The sequence below is a fragment of the Cherax quadricarinatus genome, chromosome 83, assembly GCF_038502225.1.
Source record: "Cherax quadricarinatus isolate ZL_2023a chromosome 83, ASM3850222v1, whole genome shotgun sequence".
Classification (NCBI taxonomy): Eukaryota; Metazoa; Arthropoda; class Malacostraca; order Decapoda; family Parastacidae; genus Cherax; species Cherax quadricarinatus.
Genome location: NC_091374.1, coordinates 4,181,714 through 4,207,064, shown reverse-complemented (window position 1 = coordinate 4,207,064; position 25,351 = coordinate 4,181,714). Strand labels below are relative to the sequence as shown.

At 42.5% G+C, this 25,351-nt stretch overlaps 2 protein-coding genes across 5 annotated transcripts in view; one reads left to right on the top strand and one right to left on the bottom strand.

Annotated features, from left to right (window-relative positions):
- The window catches only part of LOC128702152 (uncharacterized), a 173,650-nt gene that overhangs the window by 90,457 nt on the left and 57,842 nt on the right, over positions 1 to 25,351 (top strand). The window lies entirely within an intron of this gene.
- LOC128702252 (polycystin-2) overlaps positions 1 to 25,351 on the bottom strand; it is an 89,400-nt gene that overhangs the window by 55,168 nt on the left and 8,881 nt on the right. For 2 of the 4 annotated variants that reach the window (XM_070102731.1, XM_070102732.1), the window contains exons 3-5: positions 9,673 to 9,783; positions 4,721 to 4,851; positions 2,046 to 2,177 (exon numbers count right to left, since the gene is read on the bottom strand). In XM_070102731.1, the coding sequence (XP_069958832.1) occupies positions 2,046 to 2,177; positions 4,721 to 4,851; positions 9,673 to 9,783 (374 nt within the window). Of the gene's footprint in view, positions 1 to 2,045; positions 2,178 to 3,234; positions 3,754 to 4,720; positions 4,852 to 9,672; positions 9,784 to 25,351 lie in introns of those variants that run through there. The other 2 variants (XM_070102734.1, XM_070102733.1) reach the window with 2 other exon arrangements.

Below are 25,351 nucleotides of genomic sequence, written 5' to 3'. Positions count from 1 at the left end.
TACGTGAGGCATTACGTAGAATGAAAGGGGGTAAAGCAGCTGGAACTGATGGGATCATGACAGAAATGTTAAAAGCAGGGGGGATATAGTGTTGGAGTGGTTGGTATTTTTGTTTAATAAATGTATGAAAGAGGGGAAGGTACCTAGGGATTGGCGGAGAGCATGTATAGTCCCTTTATATAAAGGGAAAGGGGACAAAAGAGATTGTAAAAATTATAGAGGAATAAGTTTACTGAGTATACCAGGAAAAGTATAGCTAGGGTTATAATTGAAAGAATTAGAGGTAAGACAGAATGTAGGGTTGCGGATGAGCAGGGTGGTTTCAGAGTGGGTAGGGGATGTGTAGATCAAGTGTTTACATTGAAGCATATATGTGAACAGTATTTAGATAAAGGTAGGAAGTTTTTATTGCATTTATGGATTTAGAAAAGGCATATGATAGAGTGGATAGAGGAGCAATGTGGCAGATGTTGCAAGTATATGGAATAGGTGGTAAGTTACTAAATGCTGTAAAGAGTTTTTATGAGGATAGTGAGGTTCAGGTTAGAGTGTGAAGAAGAGAGGGAGAATACTTCCCGGTAAAAGTAGGTCTTAGACAGGGATGTGTAATGTCACCATGGTTGTTTAATATATTTATAGATGGGGTTGTAAAAGAAATAAATGCTAGGGTGTTCGGGAGAGGGGTGGGATTAAATTATGGGGAATCAAATTCAAAATGGGAATTGACACAACTACTTTTTGCTGATGATACTGTGCTTATGGGAGATTCTAAAGAAAAATTGCAAAAGTTAGTGGATGAGTTTGGGAATGTGTGTAAAGGTAGAAAGTTGAAAGTGAACATAGAAAAGAGTAAGGTGATGAGGGTATCAAATGATTTAGATAAAGAAAAATTGGATATCAAATTGGGGAGGAGGAATATGGAAGACATAAATGTTTTCAGATACTTGGGAGTTGACGTGTCGGCGGATGGATTTATGAAGGATGAGGTTAATCATAGAATTGATGAGGGAAAAAAGGTGAGTGGTGCGTTGAGGTATATGTGGAGTCAAAAAACGTTATCTATGGAGGCAAAGAAGGGAATGTATGAAAGTATAGTAGTACCAACACTCTTATATGGATGTGAAGCTTGGGTGGTAAATGCAACAGCGAGGAGACGGTTGGAGGCAGTGGAGATGTCCTGTTTAAGGGCAATGTGTGGTGTAAATATTATGCAGAAAATTCGGAGTGTGGAAATTAGGAAAAGGTGTGGAGTTAATAAAAGTATTAGAGGGCAGAAGAGGGGTTGTTGAGGTGGTTTGGTCATTTAGAGAGAATGGATCAAAGTAGAATGACATGGAAAGCATATAAATCTATAGGGGAAGGAAGGAGGGGTAGGGGTCGTCCTCGAAAGGGTTGGAGAGAGGGGGTAAAGGAGGTTGTGTGGGCGAGGGGCTTGGACTTCCAGCAAGTGTGCGTGAGCATGTTAGAAAGGAGTGAATGGAGACGAATGGTACTTGGGACCTGACGATCTGTTGGAGTGTGAGCAGGGTAGTATTTAGTGAAGGGATTCAGGGAAACCGGTTATTTTCATATAGTCGGACTTGAGTCCTGGAAATGGGAAGTACACTTTAAAGGAGGGGTTTGGGATATTTGTGTCTAAGGAAACAAGCTCCCAAGGTTTCCACCCGTACTGGGGATCGAACCACAGATCTCAACGTGCAAGCTGAGTGTGCTACCAGCAGAGCTACATGATACCTGTTGGAGTGTGAGCAATGTAACATTTATGAAGGGATTCAGGGAAACCAGTTAGCCATACTCGAGTCGTGAAGGAGGAAAGTAGAGTGCCTGCACTCTGAAGGAGGGGTGGAGATATGTTGCAGTTTTTGAACTGTAGTATCAACATGCCTTCGGCAAGACAGTGATGGAGTGAGTGATGATGACTGGTTCTTCTTTTACAAGTCACCCTGCCTCAGCGGGAAAAGGCCAAAAGTAAGATACCCAAATGAGATTAATATAAAGGAATGAATAAATAAAACATTAATAGAGCACAGTAGTACACAACTAACCTGCCTCATACGTGGGATACCAAGCAAACGATTCTCATACAGAATGTTTCGGTCATCTGGCGATGTAGGAGTCTTGGCTGTGTCATACCAGTTCTCCCAATACAACCCATCCAACATCACATTCTGCACAAACTGTGTTTACAGGAAGAAATTTAGGGTTATAGTCCCTGAGTCCCCATAGTTCCCTTACAGTCAATGTTTATCTTTAATACATTTTGCAGGCAGTATTATTCTGTATACAGTATAGTATGTACTTTGTTTGTAACATCCATAGATAATGAGACGTATCTATGGATGAAAAAAGTAGTATACATTATATGTATGAATGATTTATTAGTTTATACAATACTGCATACACGTTATATGGATACTGGCAATTCTGGATATGTATAAATTGGTATTTTTAATGCATGCAATGGTTTTGCAATGCATAAATATTTATAATAATCTGAGTTTTTGTGGATTATTAAGGTATGTTAACTTGTATTTCATGGAATTTGAGTGATCTCATGTTAACCCTTTAACTATCCAAACGTAGATCTACGTTCACCTGCGTAGCGCTCTGACCTTGATTTTCCCCATTTGAAAGCATGTAAAAAAACGTAGATCTATGTTCAGATCCTGCCACACGTCAATGTATATTTACATTTGCACAGTTTAACTTTAAGGGTTAGAGAGCTTATATGCTATATACAAACAATCCACAATAAAAATAAAAAAAAAAAAAAATTGTAAATAATTTGCAATAGTGTTTTAAAAAACACATTTTAATATATAAATATTATGCAAATAATAAAAATCATTAACATCATTTAAAAAATAGAAGAAAACCAGAGAGCAATAATAAATTAGTTTCAACATTGTAATATTCCTTTGTGCCCATGATTATTATTATGGGGGAGTGCTAAACCCATAGGGATTATACAACTCCTGGAGGGGAAGGCATTCAGGGAACTGGAAAACAGATCCAATTCCCTAATCAAGAGCCCCTCATCAGCATCAAGGAACCTCCCTTGAGGGGATTGTGTCCATGAGAGAGGGTGTTAAGTTCATTCAGGTACAGGTGCACATAAATACAGTTACATAAATTATCATACACAGCAGCATGTGTAGATTATCTAGGATAACCCCCCAAAAAATCAAAGCTAGTTATTTCCATTAGTGTTTAGATCCCCTATCCCTGGCTTACTCGTTCTTGCTGGCGGGAAAAGATGGTTGACCATTGCTGTTAATGCTGTACTATTTCACGTTTTCTTGGTGGTAGGTATTATTAATATAATCATGGGGGCGCTAAACCCGCAGGGATTATACAGCGCCTGTGAGGGGGAGATGGAAGGTATTCAGGCTTAATTCAAGGAATTAGAGCACATATCCAATTCCCTAAATCATGAGCCCCTCACCAGACCCAAGGAACCTCCCTTGAGGGGTGGGTGGTAGGTGGTGTTTGAAGATATTTGGTATCACTAAATTTACTCCCCGGAATTGCTTAAGTATGAATTATTATAATCATAACTAAGTGTTAAACCCACAAGGGTCATACAGCGCTGGTTGAAATATGAAAAGAAAGTATGAGGCAGCTGGGAAGGGATTTGTTTATATTAGGGAAACCTAAGGTGTTGACCATATCCCTGTGCTGGATTTTTGTATGGATAGTCCATGAATTGTATTATTGTTGTTGTTGGGGTTTATAGGGCCACTGACAACATACGCCGTATCGAGCACTGCCTTCCAGTGCTCGGAAAAGGAACCTCGACCAAAGTGTAAGGATGTTTGACTAGTAACTGCGTATTATATGTCCCTAATGCGCCCTGAAGCCAGCAAGAATGCGCAGGTACAGGCCAAACCCCCCCTCCCCACTGATGAGGAGAGTCCGTACAGAGTTCATTACCTTGTAACTTGGTCATGATTGTGACCAGATCTACCTGAGTTCACCTTTGTACCTTGCTTAGCTATCAAAACTTTGGGGCCCAGTCCCTGGACTCATTATGTACCTCTCCATTGACTACCGCCCACATGATGGGTATGTGGTGCATAATAAAGATATCAAACTGAGTGGTAACAGGGCCACCACAGTAGGAAATGTTCCACCGTCTCAGGCTGAGGGGGACACCACAGGCAGGAGGGAGACTGTCATCCGAAGGCGGTGCAGATGAGCTACCAGTTGTGAATGCCCAACCCGAAGGCGGGTCAGTGTAACATCCACTGAGCGATTGGGATGGCGAGCCCACGGGCAGAGGCCATTGAAGAAGAAAGGGAGCGTGGCAGATATCCCTTGCCATAAACAATGGGGTTTCGTTGTATATTTGATGCCATGGGAAATAACATGGCCCAATAATGAGGATTTGATTGTTGTGTATACATTTTTATGGCATATAATGCATATTTTTGTACAAGACAATTTGCTTGAACCTTTTTCCCCCTTGTTAATAATGTGTTATGACCCCCAAGCCCTTTTTGAACTAAAAATAAAAGCTTTGCAAACCTGGTAATAAGGACTGAACCTGATGATTTCATAGGGGTGGTTATGGCCCCCTCACATTTTAACATGTCTAGGAAGCCACGGTGGGCTAAAGGCGCTTAATATAAAGGCCAGAAAAGTGTGTAGACAAGAAAAGCGTAACATTATTAACTATGACACTCATAATATGCATACCTTATCAGTCTTTGATACATACCGTCCAAAAGTCAATGACCAACGCTGACTCTCTGTAAGTAAGTTCACTGTCTGGGAACTTGATATCCAGAAAGAGGCCACTCAGCACATTGGTAAAGTAGTACATGGTAGGCGAGGTCATACCAAAGGTCACTATACAGGGAAAGCAAATAAAAAAATACATTACATTATCACATAGATAATTCAAATTTAAAGTGCAGGAGGGTCAAATGTGAGAAGATTGAGCTCCTCATGCTCTTCAATTGTTCAGAGGATGTAACCAAACAGGTATATTTGTTGGTGACAGCAGGATTTACTGACCTAAAGCTATCGAGTTGCAACAAGCATACCTTTGTTTTTTACACACAATAGACTACTAGGTAATATCTGTCAGGAAACAGGGTCTAAGTCACATATATATGATGCCCCTCCACTGGAGCTTATGGTCATCTGATTAAGGCCTTCCGCTGGCTTATTGGTCCACCCCTTTAAAAATTATGGTTACAATAACAGACGTCAACAAGTCCTTCAGTTAAGAGCTCAATGTGCTGCCAATAATAATAATAATAAATAATAATAATAATAATAATAATAATAATAATAATAATAATAATAATAATAATAATAATAATAATTATAATAATAATTAATAATAATAATAATAATAATAATCATCTTCATTTCTACAAGTACATGATAAAACTTATACAGACCATAGCTGACATCAGTGACATACTACGATATAGAAAGCCCCTTATTTATGCAGAGCATTTCGGGCAAATTGGGTTAATTTTGTCCCCAGTATGCGACCCACACCAGTAGACTAATACCTAGGTACCTATTTGTCTGAAAGGTGAACACTGATAGCAGGTGTCTTAAAACCCGTGCGGCCAGCGGTAACAGCCTGGATGATCAGGCCCTGATCCACCAGGAGGTCTGGTCGTGGACCGGGCCGCGGGGGGCGTTGATCCCCAGAATACCCTCCAGATAGACTCCAGGTAGGTAACACGTTCTAATGTTTCCACCCGTACCAGGAATCGAATTCTGGACCTCCGTGTGTGAGCTGAGTGCAGTACCAGTCGAGCTTCAGGATAGATGTATCTTATGTAACAATGTTTGGAGAAGAGTATCATGTGATGTATCACAATGTTTGAACTCTTACTGCAGTGTATAGGAGCTAATTTGACAATTTAATTTTCAAATATTTTGGAGTCTTTAAGAAGGCACTGGACAGGCACCTCAAGTCAATACCTGACCAACCGGGCTGTGATTCGTACGTCAGCTTGCGTGCGGCCTGCAGTAACAGCCTGGTTGATCAGACCCTGATCCACCATGAGGCCTGGTCTCAGACCGGGCCGCGGGGGCGTTGACCCCCGAAGCCCTCTCCAGGTAAATTCCAGGAGTATGTACTCATTTTGTGTGATAACTGAATAATAACTTTTCAGAGCAGCTTTAAACTTTAAAGACTGATGCATCTGATTTAAAGGAAGAATTGTTATAAAGTCAAGTTGGGTTGCCATATGCAATTTTCTTGCAAAGATAAAAAGAAATCTGAATTACAGTATTGGTTTCCATGTGATAACTGTATCCGGTAGCTCGATCACCAGCGCACTCAGCTCACTCACTGAGATCCGGAGATCGAATCCCCGGTACGGCTGAAAAACATTAGAACGTGTTTCCCTAAGACACCTGCTATCCATGTTCACACATCAGTATAAAATGGGTACCTGGGTGTTAGTCGACTGGTGTGGGTCGCATCCTGGGACAAATTTGACCTAATTTGCCCGAAATGCTCTGCCTAAGAAGCGGCATTCTATGCGGTAGTATGTCATTGTTGTCAGCTAGGCCTGTATACCTTGTACATATACTTGTAGAAATAAAGATATATTATTATCAGGAAAGCAGTTGTTGGTAGGGAGGTAGCAGGCAGTAAAGGTGCTAGAAGCATCAATGTTTATGGTAGTGTTTACAACATACCATGGAGACAGCCAGCTGGCTCACCCTACCTCATTCCCTGCTATTCCTCAACACGCCAGCCATTAACAACGAGAGCTAATCTTATTGCAAAGCCTAACAGCTAATAATTATATAAAAATTAACTCATCTAAAGTAGAAACTAGAAAAGAGAAGCAGCAATTCCCGAGGTACAAAGTTCTTCACCTGTACAGCTAACTTTTATGTACCTATTATTGTAAGTTGATCCTCTCTTTAATGTTAATGTAAATAACTCAGTTTACCTTATTCCTAGTATATCTCTTTTTAATATTATTATATTTGTTAGGAAACGCTAGATTTAATGGGATCAAACACCACCTGAGGAATCGGTTTAACGGTGTTTGCAATAATAATAATAATAATAATAATAATAATAATAATAATAATAATAATAATAATAAATATTAATAGTAATCATAATAATAACAGATGGTAACTAATACACTGGTGGGGAACGTCTAATATAGTAAAAAACAAAAGATGTTAGCTTTCAAGAGTGTTTTGATCCTGGTGAAGGATGTCGATCAGTTACCCATACTTTCTTGGGATCAACCCTGATTACCGCCCACTTTCCAGGTGTTGTATGGCCCCTACAGGTTTAGCGCCTCCTCTAAGTATAACAGTAACAATGCTAACCACCTGGACACTTGTTTCCTACATCTGTTGTACAGTTAGGGTAATTTAGTGTTGGGTGAAGAATCTTCGAAGCCAGAGTGTGTATATATGTGGAAGAGTTAGTTACCAGTTGTCAGCACGTGTTGTTAGGGCTGGCATGTTGGAATGTAATTTATTCAGGAGACTTGGTCTCTTGAACACTGCAGAACCTCCCTCCCCCCCATCCCCGCGTCACACATACACACACAAGTGTGGTCAGTTGTGAATCGACCCCTGCAACCACATATAGGTGGCGAGTACATGAAAAAAAGCATGCTAAGAAACTGGAGAAAGTGCAGAGGTACGCAACAAGCCTTGTTCCTGAGCTAAGAGGCATGAACTACGAGGAGAGGCTAACAGAATTGGACCTAACAACATTGGAGGACAGGAGAACTAGGGAGAACATGATAGCAACATACAAAATATTCAAGGGAATTGATAAGGTAGATAGGGACAGGCTGTTAGAGGCGAGAAATAGTAACTGGCGACACGCTGTAAGTTAGTCACACATAAGCCACAGGGATGTTAGGAAACATTTCTTCGGTCTCAAGAGTGGTCGGGAAGTGGAATGATCTTGGTGAGGAAGTGGTGGAGGCAGGCTCCATACACAGTTTTAAGAGCAGGAAAGATAGGGCCCACAAGGGAAAGAGGGAGTGAATGTGAAGAGTGGCTAGTTAAGAGACAGGGCCAGGAGCTGAGAATCGACCCTTGCAGCTACACACACTTCCCACATTTCAACACCAAGTCAGTTAACGCCAAATCCTCCATCTCCTTTCAACTAATATATATATATATATATATATATATATATATATATATATATATATATATATATATATATATATATATATATATATATATATATATATATGTGTGTGTATATATATATATATATATATATATATATATATATATATATATATATATATATATATATATATATATATATATATATATATATATATATATATATATATATATATATATATATATATATATATATATATATATATATATATATATATATATATATATATATGTGTGTGTGTGTGTGTATGTGTGTGTCGTACCGAATATGTAAAACTGGTCAATTAGCAAGAAATCGTTTAAAATTAAGTCCTTTCTAAAATTTTCTCTTGTACGTTTAAAGATATATTTTTTTCATTAATGTTAATGTAAAAAAATGATTTTGCACCAAAAGAATCTTAGAAAACTTACCTAACCTTATTATAACAAGTGCAATTTATTTTAGCTTAACCCAACCAAATATATTTTAGATTTGTTACAATAATTTAATACTAAACAAACACAATGAAATATATTTTTTTCGTTAGGTTCAGAATAAATTTGACGAAATTATTGCATACACAAATTTTCACTTGTCCTATATGGCAAGATGAGCGTTGCTATTTAAGCCAAGATCGCAAGTTCTGCCTATTCGGCACGACATATATATGTTTATGTGTGTGTGTGTGTGTGTGTGTGTGTGTGTGTGTGTGTGTGTGTGTGTGTGTGTGTGTGTGTGTGTGTGTGTGTGTGTGTGTGTGTGTGTGTGATAAAGTTTCACACATGAGATTGATTAAGAAAGTAGTGGCACATGGAATAAGAGGAATTCTCTCCTGGATGGAGACATGGCTGCGCGACAGACAAGAATGTTTGCGTTAATAGTGAGAAATCATAACGGGGACCCATAACAAGTGGTGTTCCACAGGGGTCAGTGCTAGGACCTTTGTTCACAATCCATAAATCTACATAAACTTAGATAAAGAAATAAATAGCGACATAGTAAGTTTCCCGATGAAACCAAAACAGGCCGTCAAATAATTTCTGATGTAAACACTAGAAGGCTACAAGATGACCTGGATAGGTTAATGTCGTGGTCAGAGAAGTGGCAGATGCAGTTCATTGCACGCAAGTGTAAGGTCTGATCCTAAGAAAAGAAAATACTTATGGTACTTATAAGCTCAGAAATGTAGATCTTAGTCAAAATGAATACGAAAGAGATTTAGTTCTTTTTAGAAGAAATTTTAAAACCAAGAAGACAACAGTAAATAAGTGTTTATAATAAATTTAATATAATTAATGTCTTCTTATCAAGAAGTATAAATATTAAAATTCCTCAGGTTATACTTCAAGTTTATATACCTTTAGTTAGAACATATTAGCATTAGGCTGCTCACTTCTAATCTCCATATTACAGAGTACACGTAATTATATGCCTTGGAAAATATAAAAAAAAGTAAATACTGCGTAATAATTATTATAAACAAATTCACATCTTCAAATAAAATAAGAAAATAAGGATGAACTGGTGTGGACACTCACAGATGCAGAGGATAAGGAGGAAGATGAGGTAGACCACCAGCTCCCTCAAGGTGGTACGAACGTAGATTTCTCGATCCTCTTTTTGGACCATCTGTCTAGTGGCCCACATGCCTGGGGGAGGCAAAGGAACCCGTTAGTACATGTCTCACACCTGTGAAATATGACACGTGTAGTGTCAGGATATTTTAAGGAGGAAAAGTTTGGCCGCGAATACATTCTCCAGTCTTACAAAGATGACCATAGTCTAACCACGGTACGGATTGGAATTGAACTCACGGCTACTGAGTTGTAAAACTCACTCCCGTCTTCTCTCTCTCTCCGTACACAGTCATGAGCGTTGCTTCAGAGGCATCACCTGTCACTTCGTCGGTGTTGCCGGTTACTGACCCTCCCAACACCTGATTTATGTCCAGTCTTCATTAATTAAGTTAACGCTCCCATAAAATGTTATAAACACAGTATTTTATCACCGGAATTAGTGATAAATGTGATTTTGACATGCCCATCTCCATATTAACATTTACACATTGCCTTCCACCTGTCGCCTTCACTACCACAAGCAACATATAACATCTATAAGATCTTAAAATATAGGAACACAGTACATACAGTTTAATAAATTCAGATACTGAAAGCATACAGAAAAACGCTGGTTTTGTAAGAGCAGATGAGTATCACTGAAGCAAATCCTTTGGGTAAAAAAATGGCAATACTACATCTGCAACAATTAGCAAATACCTCACACTGGAGAGGAAATTTTAAACGTTTCGATTGGCCCCAGGTAAGTTCTGGGCGGGTTGAACAGATACATGAGAATGGTTGGATATGTAACTCAGTTACTTTTTTAATTTTTATTTTTTTTTAGATTCGCCGGTATTCTCCCGGCCCGGGCGTTTTCCAAATGGTGGCCCGGCCTTGGCTCCCTATCTAGGGAGCGTCTGAGACCTAAGTCTGCCATGGGAGGAGGCACAAGTACCTCCTCATCGTTGGGACCAACTGTCCCCAGGCCTAGCCACATTCCCTGCCCTCACGGGGCTCGTAGGGAGAAGCTAGGCCTCTCTGTTCTGCCATCCCCGCCCCAAGGGGATGTGACAGTCTTGTGAGCTACAAGCTCTGGGTCAGGCACCTACCCTACCCTCGAAGGGCTGGGCATGGTGTCGATCCTTCAGTTACTAATATGTATCATCATATATATTAATGTCTTGGGGTTAACACTGAGTTACCACAGAAACTAATACAAGTTCTGCTTGCTTGACAAAAGTCTTTAATGATAATCTAAGTCGCCCGGTTATGCTTAATTAAAAAAAATACAAGTATTTGTATAAGCAATAATACACATTTAACTTTAAGAAAAGGCAACAGTATGGCTTATAATCACTCTTGGAGATTTAAATATTTTAAAAGGTAAATCAAACTTCTCTTTTTTAGCAAAATTAAATTTACAGGCTGAGAGCTGCCATCCTACCTAAGTTCATTACAAAGTCCAGCACAATCTAAGGTTAGAAATAGACAAATGAGCTACATGGAAGCTTTATTGATGTTTCGCCCACGCAGGAGTTTTATCAAGTTGAAAACAGATAAACCTGAAAGTTAAGTTTTGGTGTATACACACACAAACAGTATACAGTATACCATTACCTACTCTATATACTGTAAGGTGCACTACCACCTTCAGTACCCAGGTACCTATCTACTGGTAGGTGAACAGGGGTAGCAGGTTATCTGTGTAAGGAGACTTGTCTGTATGTCTTGCTCTCCCCAGGATTTGAATCCGGGTGTCTTTGGTTGTGACCCCAAATGCTCCACCACTTAACTAAGGGAAAGTCTGACGGAGGGAGGAAGGAGTTTCTAAACATTATATATTTATATAAGAAAGATCTACCATCGAATTACATGTCACCTAGTTGTTACCGTATCAGTTATATAACAAGATTTGTGATGGCATAAATTAAGGAGCAGACAGCTGCTGCATGTTGCATCGCTGACGGAGCCTCACGCAATTACCACCCCACTAATCCACCTTTGTCCTAACTCCCATTCCCGCTAGACCTTAATCCTCGAGGAACATAAGTAAAATCTAATTGTCTTACACCACAGCCCTGGGGCAAAAATTCAACTAGTGGGAATAATCCTTGGTAAGATTGCCGGGAATGGATTAATCCCTTCAGTAATGGTGTTATTAACTCGGTGCTATATTGGGAACGGTAGTGACGTCAGTAAATAACATAATTTAACACAGTGATAAGACACACGATGCAGAACAAGCTTTTTATGAGAGCATTTCACTCCATGTGGAGTTTTATGATTTAAAATAAGCTCTACATAAATAGAAAAGTTGTCCCAATAAAAAGCTTTGTTCTGCAGCACCGTGTCTTCACTACTGTCTGGTTGTAACACCTTTGGATCCAACACAAACAAAAGAATCCACACAGATAAATAAAATCTTACCATGCCTGTAACCGGTTTCGAGGGTTTTTCAACCCACGCAGCCAGGCCTTTGGTCAGCTTCCCCGGCTGTGTTCTTTACCAAATAACAGGTTAACTTGGCTGTGATGGCTGTGGGCCCACTGAAGTTGTCCTGGCACTTGGTAAAGGCAGTTATCCAGTTTCCATCTAAAAACTATTATATTTGTTCCGGCAATGTTTCTGATATCAGCTGGTAGCAGGTTATGATACATTCTTGAACCACATCCTGGGTATTATAGTGAGGGCATCGAACTATGTGAGAAACATTAAGCACCCAACCACCGTCCTTCCATTGATAATATCAAACAGAAGGCATTTTCAGTATGGATTGACACACGTTACATATGTTTTGGTTGGTTGATAAGATTTGTCAGGAAACGGGGCAAGACACATGTGTCTTTGCCTCACAGTCTGTTGGTATTAATGTACCAGTACATGGTCTCCCCCCCACCCCCACCCCGAAGATTAGTGTATATTTCGGCCTATCTCTGAAAGCCTACTACCAGGTTATATTTTTCTCCGTGAAGTTTGCTTGTCATTGCCTATTGTTTATCGTTTATTATTATTATTATTATTATTATTATTATTATTATTATTATTATTATTATTATTATTATATTCATGGAGGAGCGCTAAACCCATAGGGGATCATACAGCACCGTAGAGAATGGCAGGAATTCACAGTGGAGTCAGTGAACCTTGGATGGTAAGAATAATGTGGGTTTGTTGGCCCATGCTTAGCAAGTCCGACGAACACACTACAAATGTTCTTTCTGATTAAATGTTGGTAAAAAAGAAAGTTGAACTGTAGATAAAAAGATAAGACCAACTTTATTACTGATAGTTTCCTATATTGCACTGTATTAGCGTGTATCAGCAAACAAACGGTATTAGTCATACACATTACAATGTTCTGGGTCATAAGTAATCTAGTTCATATAAGCAATGTTAGCAGAAAACAGTAGTCTACCTAAGAGAACACAGGTACTTTATAAAATATTATCAATCGTACATCCCATATTTTAAAGGTTTGAATACCCTCTTATCACTTCCCTGGACGAGGCTACGTTTGTTGGGTGTATATATATTAGTATGTAATTTAACACTGTTATTCCTTTTGTTCTCTGGGAGCATCTAGAAATTCTACACTCGTCTGGGGTTCCTAATTTGTTCTGCATCGACGCATTTGGAATTTGTCACAGCTGATGTTTAACGTTATTGGTTGCCCAGTGCTAGACCTCGTTATCCCGTTATTGTAGCTTTCATTTTTACCTAAGCAACTATATATGAATTTGGCACTTCAACCTTCCCTATAGGTACCCACAATCACTCCTCCCATTGTCGCCCATTACCATCACTTATTTTTTACACTAACGATATCCCCAACTACTCAAAAATCACCTATTACCCCCCCCCAGACACTCACCACCACACCACCCTCATAATCTCCCACTACCACACCAACCCCACAGTCACCCACTACAACCCCACCTCTACAGTCACACATTATCACCCCTCAGTCACCTGCTACCACCCCATACAGTCACTACTCCCACCAGCTTACAACACAATTTCCTCTTCAACACCACCATGTAACACTACCACCAACGCAATGCACGAGCGTGACCGGACTTTTTTTTCTTATGCAGATGATATAAGATAATGATGAGCTGTTGAGGTACAGACAAAGGTGGGGGGGGGGGAGGAGAGGAAAGGTTTACTCGCCCAGCTGTCGGTCAGGTTCAGCTATAGCTCCTGGGCGCAAATCATCACCTAAAATCAACTGAGCGTGTATTTTTGTTCTCACCTTCTTACAACCAATACACACTACAGTATTATCAGACCAAGAAAAGTATAAGTGTATAAAGTCATATGGCATTTTCAGCTGGACTGATGTGAGTTGACCTACCTGCCACCAGTAACTTATTTGCATATTGTACCCCCCTTCCACACACACACACCTAGTAGCACTCGGTGAAGAGGCGGGGCCAGGAGCTCAGTATCGACCCTTGCAACCACAATTAGGTGAGTACAATTAGGTGAGTATACACACACACACACACACACACACATTAAATTAAATGAGCTCAAGGAAATAAATAAAACTCATTAGTTAGGCCTCCTGTTTTTTTATGGCTAAGAAAAAAGAAGATATGATCGGGACCTACAAAATGCTCCTTGGCATAGACAGGATAAATATGGATATGCTCTTTATCAGAGACAAATCAAGAGCGGGGAGCCTAGCTGGAAATTACACACGACAATGTGGCACAGGAACGTCAGCACAACACAAGAGTGTTAAAGAATGAACTGAACAATGACATAGTGGAAATGACAAATGTACCTCGTATCAGCCGGTCGAAATGTAGTGCATGGCAAGGAACCGATAAATTTAGGGCTACATTCCGCCCTAAAATAGAGGACGAAACGTCGTCTTATACAAGACCGCAAAAGTTGAGGAAAATTGGAGGTCGTGTCGCTCTCTCCTGCGACCCAATTACATTCATTCTTCACTATGACTCGTGATCCAAGCAACTGGCGCTACTCTTCCCATTCCTCGGAACAAATTTGATTGCCTAATACGCCTCAAGGTACTGGATGCTCCCTTACGAATTTAGCGCTTTATAAAGCGCCGCAGTGGGTGAAACCTTTCTTTATATACGAGGTTTCACCCAGAGGGCTTTATTTACTACTGGACAAAGCCCCACAGTGGGTGAAAAGCCTTGTTTATACAAGGCTTTACCCCCAATGGGCTTTGTTAAATTCCTTATAAAGGTCCACTGTAAGTGAAACCTGCAATAAATATTTCCCTCCGCTAAAAAGTATCTGAAATTACTTCTGAAATTATCTCTTGTCGACTCACGTCATCCTCTACCTTCAGGGTGAAACCAAGAGCCAGAGCTCACCCCCCCCCCCCCTCATAAACATGAAGAGGTAACTACACAGGCACGCAAAGAGAACGGAACATAGTCGTAGTTACAACTGTAAATGACATGGAACGGTATAGTGTGTAAATACTTTAACTGTCGAAATATAAATATCAACAAATAAAACCCCTTGTGGCTTAGCGCTTCTTTTTGATTATAATAATAATAACAAATAAAACAATTTAACACATTATGACACAGCCTCGCTTGATTTACAAGCTTTTTCAGGCTGGTGGCTTGATAAAGCTTGTAAATCAAAGAAACGTTGTTTTTACATTTCCCTATATGCATTAATGCGTTTTATTCGTTTTGTTAGCGCGTATGGCTGTGCATAACTGGGGTAGGCAGTAAATAAAAAGTTAACTTAATAAATGCTCGCTAATTCCTGCTGCTCCATCATCAACCCCAAGTGTTCTGTCTCAATTACAACGGCTCTAATCATCCTTTGAAAACTCTACAGTATTTGCCTACCACGTTTCACTACACAGGTGACGATATTCTTCAGTTCATTCAGGGATATTATGACCCCTTTTCATGTGGCCCTGCATTGTGATTTTGTCACCGCAACCTTGTCACCGCGACCTTACCACGGCGACCTTGTCACCGCGACCTTGTCACCGCGACCTTACCACGGCGACCTTGTCACCGCGACCTTGTCACCGCGACCTTACCACGGCGACCTTGTCACCGCGACCTTGTCACCGCGACCTTACCACGGCGACCTTGTCACCGCGACCTTGTCACCGGAACCTTGTCACGCAACCTTAACACAGCGACCTTGTCACCGCAACCTTGTCCCCATGGCCTGATCAGTCAGGTTGTTAGTGCTGACCGCACGCAGTCCAGCACAGGCATCACAGGCCGGCTGATCATGAACAAATCTGAGGAACATCCAGTTTCCTTTTAAAGCCGGTTAGGGGTCTGTTGGTAATTTCCAGTATACACGAAAGCAGGGTGTTGAGAAGTCTTGGTCCCTTTACAACTACAGAGATATCTTTCTGTGTATTCACTAGGCCTCTTCTTTTCATTGTAGGTATTTTTATTTTGAACAGCCTGCAGAGCCTCCTGCTCTCGTTGCAAGTGATTTCGGTATGTAGATTTGGGACTAATCCTTCCATAATTTTCCGGGTATACATTATGCTACATCTTTCTCGCCTACGTTCCAATAAATACTATTCGATTAACTTTAGGCGTATCCAATAGTTTAAGTTCCTGATTGAATTTACGGGCAGAGAAGACTGTGTGTTTTCTCCATATCTGCTATCTCGCCTGCCCTAAAAGGGGATGTTAATGTACAGCAATATGCCGGTCTAAAGGGAACAAAACACTTAGCTTATAATCACTAGCATGGAATGTCTTTTGCTCTGAAGGTTCTAGTTATACAGCCTACTAGACCAATGTGTAGTTTTAGACTCCCTATTTTCGCCTTCCGTAACTAACATGTAATCCTAAACCTTAGTATGAGGGGAGAGATAGAGGGGAACGTGCGTGTGTGTGTGTGTGTGTGTGTGTGTGTGTGTACTCACCTAGTTGTACTCACCTAGTTGAGGTTGCGGGGGTCGAGTCCGAGCTCCTGGCCCCGCCTCTTCACTGATCGCTACTAGGTCACTCTCCCTGAGCCGTGAGCTTTATCATACCTCTGCTTAAAGCTATGTATGGATCCTGCCTCCACTACATCGCTTCCCAAACTATTCCACTTACTGACTACTCTGTGGCTGAAGAAATACTTCCTAACATCCCTGTGATTCATCTGTGTCTTCAGCTTCCAACTGTGTCCCCTTGTTACTGTGTCCAATCTCTGGAACATCCTGTCTTTGTCCACCTTGTCAATTCCTCTCAGTATTTTGTATGTCGTTATCATGTCCCCCCTATCTCTCCTGTCCTCCAGTGTCGTCAGGTTGATTTCCCTTAACCTCTCCTCGTAGGACATACCTCTTAGCTCTGGGACTAGTCTTGTTGCAAACCTTTGCACTTTCTCTAGTTTCTTCACGTGCTTGGCTAGGTGTGGGTTCCAAACTGGTGCCGCATACTCCAATATGGGCCTAACATACACGGTGTACAGGGTCCTGAATGATTCCTTATTAAGATGTGTGTGTGTGTGTGTGTGTGTGTGTGTGTGTGTGTGTGTGTGTGTGTGTGTGTGTGTGTGTGTGTGTGAATACACAGATCTTAAAATAACATTGCCATTGTACTCCGGAAAACTCTACCAGGGTTTAAAGTTTATTATAATTATTATTATAATCATGGGGGAGCGCTAAACCTCATAGGATTATACAGCGCATGTGGGGGGATGGAAGGCATTCAGGCTCAATTCAGGGAACTGGAGCACAGATCCAATTCCCTAGATCAAGAGCCCCTCACCAGCATCAAGGAACCTCCCATTAGGGGCTAAAAGTTTATTGCCACGCCATTAATGAGCCGAGTTCAGTCCCACCATGGTCACCAGGTAATTAAGAACACGCTAAGTTCCGACCTTCACTCTTAAGCTCATATTATGTCACTGATAAAATATATAGCTCCGAAAAGTTCTCTCTCTCTCTCTCTCTCTCTCTGTCTCTCTCTCTCTCTCTCTCTCTCTCTCTCTCTCTCTCTCTCTCTCTCTCTCTCTCTCTCTCTCTCTCTCTCTCTCTCTCTCTAACCTTGCTGGGTCCCCATGGCTACCTAACAACAATCGCAACAGACTACAGTGTTCATTAATCACCATTCGTTCGTACACACACACACACACACACACACACACACACACACACACACACACACACACACACACACACACACCTAGTAGCGATCAGTGAAGAGGCGGGGCCAGGAGCTCGGACTCGACCCCCGCAACCTCAACTAGGTGAGTACAACTAGGTGAGTACACACACACACACACACACAGCAGGGATAACAGGGAAGGCACTACAATGGATCAGGGAATACTTGTCAGGAAGACAACAGCGAGTCTTGGTACGTGGCGAGGTGTCAGAGTGGGCACCTGTGACCAGCGGGGTCCCGCAGGGGTCAGTCCTAGGACCAGTGCTGTTTCTGGTATTTGTGAACGACATGACGGAAGGAATAGACTCTGAGGTGTCCCTGTTTGCAGATGACGTGAAGTTGATGAGAAGAATTCACTCGATCGAAGACCAGGCAGAACTACAAAGGGATCTGGACAGGCTGCAGACCTGGTCCAGCAATTGGCTCCTGGAGTTCAATCCCACCAAGTGCAAAGTCATGAAGATTGGGGAAGGGCAAAGAAGACCGCAGACGGAGTACAGTCTAGGGGGCCAGAGACTACAAACCTCACTCAAGGAAAAAGATCTTGGGGTGAGTATAACACCAGGCACATCTCCTGAAGCGCACATCAACCAAATAACTGCTGCAGCATATGGGCGCCTGGCAAACCTCAGAACAGCATTCCGACATCTTAATAAGGAATCATTCAGGACCCTGTACACCGTGTACGTTAGGCCCATATTGGAATATGCGGCACCAGTTTGGAACCCACACCTAGCCAAGCACGTGAAGAAACTAGAGAAAGTGCAAAGGTTTGCAACAAGACTAGTCCCAGAGCTAAGAGGTATGTCCTACGAGGAGAGGTTAAGGGAAATCAACCTGACGACACTGGAGGACAGGAGAGATAGGGGGGACATGATAACGACATACAAAATACTGAGAGGAATTGACAAGGTGGACAAAGACAGGATGTTCCAGAGATTGGACACAGTAACAAGGGGACACAGTTGGAAGCTGAAGACACAGATGAATCACAGGGATGTTAGGAAGTATTTCTTCAGCCACAGAGTAGTCAGTAAGTGGAATAGTTTGGGAAGCGATGTAGTGGAGGCAGGATCCATACATAGCTTTAAGCAGAGGTATGATAAAGCTCACGGCTCAGGGAGAGTGACCTAGTAGCGATCAGTGAAGAGGCGGGGCCAGGAGCTCGGACTCGACCCCCGCAACCTCAACTAGGTGAGTACAACTAGGTGAGTATACACACACACACACACAACTAGCTCCGTTCCTGTAGCTACAAACAGAAAACCACAAAGCTCTCCTCCTTAACTCGTTTCACAAATAGCCTCCATACCTGCTCCACACATGCAACTTCAGCGTCACGCCCAAGCATGCTTTCTCAGTGTATTTTAGCGGCTAAGTCTGGTTACATGGATATTAAATGTGCTGGTAGAAGAAAAGTGGGATGGTGGCAGTATTTGGGGAGTTGAGTTGGTTAGCTGGTTGGTAATTTGTTGGGTGTGTTAATATTGGTAGAATTACCGACAATATGTTAAGTAAAAGGACACAAATGCAACTAATGTGACATTTTATTGTGGCAACGTTTCGCTCTCCAGGAGCTTTGTCAAGCTCCATGTACCCAGGAAGTGTAACAGCTCGACAGCTCCTGGAGAGCGAAACGTTGCCACAATAAAATGCTACATTAGTTGCACTTGTGTTCTTTTACTTAACAGTTTGTTGGTTGATGGCTGTTAGGCAGCAGGTGGTGCGCTGGATGACGAGTGGTTGAATAGTTAATGGATAGTTTAGCTAACAGTTAACAGGGTGATAACCCGTTGTCATTGTATAGCTTAGTTATTACTGTTTGTATGTGCCGAGTTCCAGCTCTTGGGTCTCACATCTTAACCTTCGTTTGACTAGCATAGTCCTTTCCTGTGAAGGACCTGCCTAGTATGGGCCAACAGGCCTTCTGCAGTGTTCCTCCTTTCTTACGTCTTATATTATTATAGTATTCATGGGGACACGCCAAACCCATAAGGTCATAGACCTTCTGGGATTGGGTGGTAATGAATTTTGATCCAAGGGGAGTGATTCACCAGCGTCAAGGTAGTTCCCAGAAAGTCTACCCTAACACCTTCAGTACAATAATTTACCCACCTGTTCGCCTATAACTGTAATAATCACATGTGAATGCGTGTGCAGGTATGCATGTGCGTGTGAACATGCCTATGTACGTGATTGTACGTGTGTATATCGCGTAGGTGTACGTATGTGTATGTATACACAAATAACCCGCACATACCCAGGTGTCTACCATATACCCAGGATGTCATGTACAACAGTAGGCTCATACCCAGGTACCTATCTACCATGTACCTTTGATATACCTTTGAAGTTTCGAGAGTTTATCTACTGTCTGAGCCCGGCCATGGGCCAAGCTCGTCTGGTGCTTGCCTGGTCAACCAGGCTGTTGCTGCTGGAGGCCCAGGATGCCATGCACAACGGTAGACTCATATCCAAGTTCTTCATAACCATGGGTTTTTTGCATGCACAACCAAATGTCACCCATTTGTGCACAAACATTGCGTCATGTGGAAATAAATCCTTGATTCTGACAGCATGCGGTGAATGACTGGCTTGTATTTCTTCACCTTATATCGGAAATCCATGGTTAAATTTACTAGCGTTGTATATAGCTTTCACTCTACTGTGTGCGTGCTTGTACCAGGTTTTTAAGCCTTATAATTACACATAGTTGTCTAAGCAACCAATGTTTGGGTAGTGGTGGGTGCCCTGCACACACGCGCGAGCGCACACACACCCACACACACATACACACACACACACACACACACACACACACACACACACACACACACACACACACACACACACAACACACACACAACACACATACAACACACAACACACACACACACACACACACACACACACACACACACACACACACACACACACACACACACACACACACACACACACACACACACAACACACACACAACACACATACAACACACACACACAACACACATACAACACACACACACACACACACACACACACACACACACACACACACACACACACACACACACACACACACACACACACACACACACACAACACACACACACACAACACACATACAACAAACACACACAACACACATACAACACACATACAACACACATACAACACACAAACACACACACACACAACACACACACACACACACACACACACACACACACACACACACACACACACACACACACACACAACACACACACACACACACACACACACACGCACGCACGCACGAATGCTGATTTCATTTAGTGAGGGTAATAAGCACAGAATAATCAAGAAATGAAAGGGGCAACCTACCTATTATACTTATAAAGAGTTTGAGAAATCATCTCTCCGCGGCCTGACAATAGCTCAAACAATCCTCACAATCAACTACAGAATTAGATTTAATAGTAAAGAGAACATTCGCATGTATACATACACACGGTAACACTTATTTTGTAATAGAAGAATTAGTTACACAAGATTTCAAAGCCTAAATGGATGTGACATGCTGTGGAGGTGGTGGTAGTGTGTTGGTGGTGTAACAGTGGTGGTAGTGTGTTGGTGGTGTAACAGTGGTGGTAGTGTTTTGGTGGTATAACAGTGGTGGTAGTGTGTTGGTGGTGTAACAGTGGTGGTAGTGTGTTGGTGGTGTAACAGTGGTGGTAGTGTGTTGGTGGTGTAACAGTGGTGGTAGTGTGTTGGTGGTGTAACAGTGGTGGTAGTGTGTTGGTGGTGTAACAGTGGTGGTAGTGTTTTGGTGGTATAACAGTGGTGGTAGTGTGTTGGTGGTGTAACAGTGGTGGTAGTGTGTTGGTGGTGTAACAGTGGTGGTAGTGTGTTGGTGGTGTAACAGTGGTGGTAGTGTGTTGGTGGTGTAACAGTGGTGGTAGTGTGTTGGTGGTGTAACAGTGGTGGTAGTGTGTTGATGGTATAACAGTGGTGGTAGTGTGTTGGTGGTGTAACAGTGGTGGTAGCGTGTTGGTGGTGTAACAGTGGTAGTGTGTTGGTGGTGTAACAGTGGTGGTAATGTGTTGGTGGTGTAACAGTGGTGGTAATGTGTTGGTGGTGTAACAGTGATGGTAGTGTGTTGGTGATGTAACAGTGGTGGTAGTGTTGGTGGTGTAACAGTGGTGGTGGTGTGTTGGTGGTGTAACAGTGGTGGTAGTGTGTTGGTGGTGTAACAGTGGTGGTAATGTGTTGGTGGTGTAACAGTAGTGGTAATGTGTTGGTGGTGTAACAGTGGTGGTAGTGTGTTGATGGTATAACAGTGGTGGTAGTGTTGGTGGTGTAACAGTGGTGGTAGTGTGTTGGTGATGTAACAGTGGTGGTGGTGTGTTGGTGGTGTAACAGTGGTGGTAGTGTGTTGATGTAACAGTGCTGGTAGTGTGTTGGTGATGTAACAGTGGTGGTAGTGTTGGTGGTGTAACAGTGGCGGTAGTGCGTTGGTGGGGTAATGGTGGTGGTTGTGTTGTAATTGTGGTGGGGTACTGGTGATGGTAGTAGTAGTGGTGGTAGTGTTAGTAGTGGTAGTGCTGGTGGTGTTAGTTGTGGTAGTGCTGGTGGTGTTACTGTTACTGGTGGTAGTGCTGGTGGTGTTAGTTGTGGTAGTGCTGGTGGTGTTACTGTTACTGGTGGTAGTGCTGGTGGTGTTACTTTTAGTGGTGGTAGTGCTGGTAGTGGTAGTTAGTGGTGGTAGTGCTGGTGGTGGTAGAGGTGATGGTGCTGGTGGTGTTAGTGGTGGTAGTGCTGGTGGTGTTACTGTTAGTGGTGGTAGTGCTGGTGGTGGTGGTACTGTTAGTGGTGGTAGTGATGGTGGTATTAGTGGTGATAGTGCTGGTGGTGTTACTGTTACTGGTGGTAGTGCTGGTGGTATTACTGTTAGTGGTGGTAGTGCTGGTGGTGCTACTGTTAGTGGTGGTAGTGCTGGTGGTGGTACTGTTAGTGGTGGTAGTGCTGGTGGTGGTAGTTAGTGGTGGTAGTGATGGTGGTGGTACTGTTAGTGGTGGTAGTGCTGGTGCTGGTAGTGCTGGTGATGGTGGTGGTAGTGGGGGTGGTGTTACTGTTAGTGGTGGTAGTGATGGTGGTGGTACTGTTAGTGGTGGTAGTGATGGTGGTGGTAGTTAGTGGTGGTAGTGCTGGTGTTGTTAGTGGTGGTAGTACTGGTGGTGTTACTGTTAGTGGTGGTAGTGATGGTGGTGGTACTGTTAGTGGTGGTAGTGATGGTGGTGTTGTTAGTGGTGGTAGTGTTGGTGTTGTTAGTGGTGGTAGTGCTGGTGGTGGTAGTTAGTGGTGGTAGTGCTGGTGGTGTTAGTGGTGATGGTGCTGGTGGTGTTAGTGGTGGTAGTGCTGGTGGTGTTACTGTTAGTGGTGGTAGTGCTGGTGGTGTTACTGTTAGTGGTGGTAGTGCTGGTGGTGGTGGTACTGTTAGTGGTGGTAGTGCTGGTGGTGTTAGTGGTGGTAGTGCTGGTGGTGTTACTGTTAGTGGTGGTAGTGCTGGTGGTGTTACTGTTAGTGGTGGTAGTGCTGGTGGTGTTACTGTTAGTGGTGGTAGTGCTGGTGGTGTTACTGTTAGTGGTGGTAGTGCTGGTGGTGTTACTGTTAGTGGTGGTAGTGCTGGTGGTGTTACTGTTAGTGGTGGTAGTGCTGGTGGTGTTACTGTTAGTGGTGGTAGTGCTGGTGGTGTTACTGTTAGTGGTGGTAGTGCTGGTGGTGTTACTGTTAGTGGTGGTAGTGCTGGTAGTGTTAGTGGTGGTAGTGATGGTGGTGGTACTGTTAGTGGTGGTAGTGCTGGTGCTGGTAGTGCTGGTGATGGTGGTGGTAGTGGGGGTGGTGTTAGTGGTGGTAGTGCTGTTGATGTTACTGTTAGTGGTGGTAGTGATGGTGGTGTTACTGTTAGTGGTGGTAGTGATGGTGGTGGTACTGTTAGTGGTGGTAGTGATGGTGGTGGTAGTTAGTGGTGGTAGTGCTGGTGTTGTTAGTGGTGGTAGTACTGGTGGTGTTACTGTTAGTGGTGGTAGTGATGGTGGTGGTACTGTTAGTGGTGGTAGTGATGGTGGTGTTGTTAGTGGTGGTAGTGTTGGTGTTGTTAGTGGTGGTAGTGATGGTGGTGTTGTTAGTGGTGGTAGTGCTGGTGTTGTTAGTGGTGGTAGTGCTGGTGTTGTTAGTGGTGGTAGTGCTGGTGTTGTTAGTGGTGGTAGTGATGGTGGTGTTGTTAGTGGTGGTAGTGATAGTGGTGTTGTTAGTGGTGGTAGTGATGGTGGTGTTAGTGGTGGTAGTGATGGTGATGTTGTTAGTGGTGGTAGTGCTGGTGTTGTTAGTGGTGGTAGTGATGGTGATGTTGTTAGTGGTGGTAGTGCTGGTGTTTAGTGGTGGTAGTGCTGGTGTTGTTAGTGGTGGAAGTGCTGGTGTTGTTAGTGGTGGTAGTGCTGGTGTTGTTAGTGGTGGTAGTGCTGGTGTTGTTAGTGGTGGTAGTGCTGGTGTTGTTAGTGGTGGTAGTGCTGGTGTTGTTAGTGGTGGTAGTGCTGGTGTTGTTAGTGGTGGTAGTGCTGGTGTTGTTAGTGGTGGTAGTGTTGGTGTTGTTAGTGGTGGTAGTGTTGGTGTTGTTAGTGGTGGTAGTGCTGGTGTTGTTAGTGGTGGTAGTGCTGGTGTTGTTAGTGGTGGTAGTGATGGTGGTGTTAGTGGTGGTTGTGTTGGTGGTGGTGGTAGTGCTGGTGTTGTTAGTGGTGCTGGTGTTGTTAGTGGTGGTAGTGCTGGTGTTGTTAGTGGTGGTAGTGTTGGTGTTGTTAGTGGTGGTAGTGCTGGTGTTGTTAGTGGTGGTAGTGCTGGTGTTGTTAGTGGTGGTAGTGCTGGTGTTGTTAGTGGTGGTAGTGATGGTGATGTTGTTAGTGGTGGTAGTGCTGGTGTTGTTAGTGGTGGTAGTGATGGTGATGTTGTTAGTGGTGGTAGTGCTGGTGTTGTTAGTGGTGGTAGTGCTGGTGGTGGTGGTGTCGCCCATGACAATGTACAAACAAGACCCTAGCTGCCCTTGCAGTAAATACATTGATATTTCTAACCTCCAGATATTCCATCATGATCATTAACCGTTAATACATCTTGTTTCTCATACAGTATACTGGTGTAAACTTATAAATACAACTACAAATATAACTACAATAAAGGATGTACCGCTGTTAAAATATACAATATAAATTACTGTCTGCCAAGTCATACAACTCAGCCAATAGGTATATACGCCATGAATTACTCAACCAATATGTATATACATAAATTACTCAAAGATGTATATACACAAATTACTCAGCCAAGATGTATACACGCCATAAATAAATCAGCCAAGATGTATATACATTACTCAGTCAAGATGTATATACATCATAAATCACAGACAAGATGTATATACAAATTATTCAGCCAAGATGTATATATGTCGTGCCGAATAAGCCGAAATGGTGAGTTTGGCCTAAAAGGCAA